Consider the following 5,000-nt stretch of genomic DNA (forward strand, 5'->3'; position numbering starts at 1 on the left):
TCCTAGTTGAGATTTGTAAATGGTGAAAGTTTCTTTTTCATTTTTGAGGGCTCCTCTGAAGTCTCCCATGCAACTCTGTGTTCGGGCTACAAGATGGTAGCTCAGTGCCACCTTCAAACTCTTATCACCAAAGAATTTACAGTTGAGTTCTAAGGACTTTTCCAGGAACTGGAGGGATAGACTGTACTGACCAACAGCATGTAGAATAAGGCCAATGTTGGAATCAACCAAAGACACTTCAGGGTGTATTTCACCATGGATGAGAAGCAACAAGTAGCGTGCACGGTACAACAACTTGAGAGCCACACTGACCTGCTGGTTAGCAAAACAATAAAGAGCCAAATGAGTATATTCTGTGATGGTATATGGGTGATCAATACCATTAACTCTTTCACTCATAAGAACTGCCTTCTGCTGATAGGACATGGCTTCTACATAGTCTCCCATGATGTAGTTAAGGCGTGCCAACATGCGTAAGCACTGAGCAATTTCTGGATGCATAGCACCATACACACTGTTCAATAGTGAAAGAGCTTCACTAATCAAGTCATACCCATCTTTCAGGAAGCCTTGCTGAATCTTGGTTTGACCAGCTGTATACAAACTGAAGGCATCAGTAGCACGGGGATTGATATGTTTCACTATGGGGAACAAGTTGATTATATCTTCCTCCTGGAAACTCTCTTGAGATTTATCATCAAAGGTATAATCCCTGAGGAACAGCTGAACCCCAGACTTCATACAGAAGGTTCTCAAGAGTGAAACCTTCTGTACATTATACTTTTGCACAACAGCATCTATGCTATCAGCCTTCAAAGTCCAGTCATAATATTCCTTGAGCTCATTGTTGATCTGACTCCAAAGGCTCTTGGGATTTAAGTTTAACCATTTTGAAACATTGTTACTAAATGGGTGTTTCTTCCGCTTCCTCTTGGTCAGAAGCTCATCATTTTTACTGGAAGCATGTGGATTAGTACATGATGACAAATAGCAGTTGAGGAAGTGTGCAACAGCTGATGACAAGGATATTGTTTCTACAGACTGAAGATAACTTGTAAAAATGTGCTTCACTGCTCTTGCAATGAGTTCTTCAACAGCTATAGTATGGATATAATCCAATTCAGGAACCTTAGCTAACAGATTAGCTACCTTGCCAAGGTAGCGAATATTAATACCCCTAGTATGAAGTGCTTCACATAAAGTTGTCCCATCTGTGGGAGCAGCTGCATGATCAGTCAGATCATGAACAAGGCTGGGCAACTGTACACTTACCAAAAATTCAGCAGCATCACACACTAATTTCCTCTCCTTCTTCAACTGCTCTCCCTCTGGTTCTGCATGTTGTACGCCAGGAGAGTAAACATCTGGGTTAAACCTGATGTCAAAGTCAGCCTCTTTCAAGGAACCTACAGCTGCAGCTGCTTTTTTAATGATGTCTTTAGTATTCTCTTCTACCTGCTTCTCAGCAGCAATGCTTTCAGTCACATTTTCAACAATTTTCTTTGCTTCTTCAGCTTCAATCTCTTTATTGTCCTTATCTTTATCCTTTTCCTTCTCCTCCTTTTCTTTCATGGCAGCAAGCTTACTGGCTTCCTGCTTTTTACCACTCAGCTGCTGAAGATGGAGTGCAGCATACTTGAGGAACATCATGTAACGGTTATCTACAAATGCATCAACGAGTTCCTGCCTCAATGTTGCTAATTTGTGTTTGTGAATAACTGGGAAGCCCAGCTCACGGGAGGCAGGACCAAGATGAGCTTCTTCCAGTTCTAAGAAGTTTACATCGGGAGGAAAGGTTCTAAGGAGGTCCAAGATATAATGACGACCATCATTCCCTATTATGCCCTTACATTCCACTGATGAGCACAGTTCAATCTCTTCATTCTTTTCATTCAATACCTTGTGAGGTAAAATCTTAAGTTGTTGTCCCGCCTTCTGTAACAGATCCATGTACTTAGGATGAGTAACAACAGTCTTGCCAAAATCAATTGAGCCATAAACAACAGACTGTTCCTGCTCCCTCTCAAGGATACCTGGGATTATTGACTGTGCTGTAACACGATAGCCCCGGTAGTCTACAACGACTGTGCCCAGGGTGTACAGGCCTTCTAAGTCAGTTGCACTATAAACACGAACTCCTTGCAAGTCATTGCGAGGGGCAACATGAGCTGCTGCATCACCTCCAACCTCCTTATAGTGATCTCTTACATCAAATCCAAGGCTGAAGAAAATGTTATTCCAAATAAACATCTGCATTTTGGGATCTTCACCTGGATTAATAGCCATAACATTACCATCAATGACTGCCATGGCCCCTCTAGTGGCTGCTGCAACAAAGTCACTATGGACTTTGAAAATGGCTCGCTCTCTCAGAAGTCTTTCAGAAAGGGTTCTTCGTGCAAGCTCCCTGGTCGTCTGGAGTTCTTCATTCCAATCTCGTGTCTGTCCAGGAATATGCTCTTCATATCCTAACTTGCTGCTAAATGCATCTTCTGCACGTAAAGCATCAATCCCATGTTCTAGCATTGGTGAGGCCCAAGCATACACCTGATATGGTGTGGCCACACGTTCAAATGGATGACGAGATGTGCGTTTCTTCTGCAGGTTGGCAAAATTTCGTTTAAATGCAGCAGACAGCATATTCAGCAAGTCGATGAGAGAGTGGCACAAGTAGGAAGGATTGGCCGGTCTGGGGTTGAATTCCTCTTCACTTGTCCTGAAACATACATGGATGCTAGTATGTATAACTGAATTTTTTGTGATTTTAAATTGTAAGTGTTACAAATAATGCCAGCAAAGAAAACAATTAGAGAATGATGAAACAAATTGGTACATAATCAAAATACTAGTTTCAGGGTGAATTAGACAATTAAAAGTTACAAGATGAAATTAAAAAAAAGCACCTTCAACAGGAAGTTTAATTAACAGAAACAAGTAATGTGCAAGTACAAAATGTTCTTTATCATATGAAAACGTTATTCATTACAATATTAATTTTATTTTCAGAATATATATGAATCCGTTAGTTTACAAGTAAAGATACTTTCATCTTCTACTTGGACAAAAATCATCTAGTTTACCCTGAAAAGAGATTGCTTATCTATGAGATAATGCAGAAATAGTAAATTTGATCATCCTGGATGATAATGGATGAAAAATGAAGCATAATGGATAATTGATGATGATAGATGGATGATGACAGGCAGTTGATGGGAGATGATGGATGTATGACAAATTATTGATGAAGATTGATGAAAATGGATAGAATTATTACTTATGATGAAAAAGTATTGGGTAGAAGCTTGAGAAAAATAATAATAATGAGGAAAGATGAAAAAAAGACAGAAGTGAGGAATTGTGAAATTAAATGTCTTACATTATACAGGATGAGGATAATGATGTAGATGATAATGATAATTTATAATTCCTGCACCTTTATGAGATACCAAAATAACTTCCATACTCACTGATTAAGATAGAAACCCCAGGTGGATGCTGTAATGTGGAAGTGCTTGCCCTCTAGAGTTACAACATACAGGTACATGAGGTCCCCATGCAACTTGCGGGGACCGGGGGGAGGATTCCAGCCGCTCATGGTGAGAACCTGGGGCACAGAGCAAGTCATTAGGATTCCTCTTTTGGATACAAATGTTGGATTACAAAAATACTTTCATGAATATAGTATTCATCATATGTAGATTACAAAAGAGTGTGTGGGGGAGTGCAAGTATATATAAGCACAGCAAAATATTTTATAAACTTAAAATCCAATCAGCTTGCAAGAACATGAAGCATGACATATATGTAGCACAAATTCTTTTAACCCCATCCCAACGGGTCACGTGTAACGAACCGCAGTTTATGGCACTGACAGATTTCTGATACCTGGCCCCCATTGGGTTAAAAATACTATTTACCTTCAGGCACTGTGGTGATTTTTGTTCCTTCATTGTAGGTTGCAAAGGGATTAATTGGCGATCCTTACAGTTTGGCAGGATGTACTTTGGCGGTGTACAGTCCACTGATTCAGCGGACTTCTTTTTCTTCTCTATAAAGGAGGAAATTACAAATTTCTTTAGTTGTTTATGACTACCATTAAATAACTTGAACCAAAAGCAAGTTATTTGCCAAATGAGAAAATAACAAAAATACAAAAAAATATATATATTCTCGAAGATTCCTTGTAAATACTGTTAACATGTTTTTCAAATGTTATAAATTGTTTACAGATTAATATAAATCTATTATTAAATCAAAATTTATTAAAAAACAAACAGTAAAATACTTAGATATGTTAACCTATTGGCACAGGGTACAAAAACTACCCACTGTGGTTTTACTTTATGGACTTTACTTACACACAGATGGCTCCACTAGTACCTAGCAACCAAGGAGGCAAGAAAGAGCCCTCCCCTGATTTCTCAGTTTCTTTGAATTTATAGGAAAATTGTCTTTTTCTAATGCCATCAATCTTGATATTGATATCTTTATTACTGACTTTACAATTATTATAATGTGATTAAAATACTAATAGCAATGCAATATTAAAACCAAGCTTTCGGAAAATCAAGGAAAAGCAAAAACAGGTAAGACAAGAAATTGACTCTTTGGTGACTAAACTCTTGTCTCATTGTGTCAGCACAATAAATAAACTAAAATTGCATTGGTAATAGCATGAATATATTTGCAATCACCAGCAACAATGCCACCTAAATAATGTGTCTAATATCAATAGTAGTATTATTATTATTACTATTATTATTATTACTATTATTACTATTACTATTACTATTACTATTATTATTATTATCATTACTACAATAATAATAATAATAATAATGATAATAATAATAATAATGATAATGATAATAATAATAATAATATCATATATTTATTTATTGTTATACACATATTTACCCTATATTATAATATTAGTAACGTATCCCTCTACATATATTGTATGCGTACATAACCCTTATGTAAACATTAGTGTTAAAATA

At 37.1% G+C, this 5,000-nt stretch overlaps 1 protein-coding gene across 3 annotated transcripts in view; it reads right to left on the bottom strand.

Moving 5' to 3' along the window:
* The window catches only part of LOC125037032 (clustered mitochondria protein homolog), a 32,683-nt gene that overhangs the window by 1,165 nt on the left and 26,518 nt on the right, over positions 1-5,000 (bottom strand). For all 3 annotated transcript variants that reach the window (XM_047629997.1, XM_047629998.1, XM_047629999.1), the window contains 3 exons: positions 3,918-4,048; positions 3,468-3,604; positions 1-2,716 (listed from right to left, as the gene is read on the bottom strand). The exon at positions 1-2,716 is cut by the window's left edge and continues 1,165 nt beyond it. In XM_047629997.1, coding sequence (XP_047485953.1) covers positions 1-2,716; positions 3,468-3,604; positions 3,918-4,048 — 2,984 coding nt within the window. The remainder of the gene's footprint in view (positions 2,717-3,467; positions 3,605-3,917; positions 4,049-5,000) is intronic.

The sequence above is a fragment of the Penaeus chinensis genome, chromosome 22 (genome assembly GCF_019202785.1).
Source record: "Penaeus chinensis breed Huanghai No. 1 chromosome 22, ASM1920278v2, whole genome shotgun sequence".
NCBI lineage: Eukaryota > Metazoa > Arthropoda > Malacostraca > Decapoda > Penaeidae > Penaeus > Penaeus chinensis.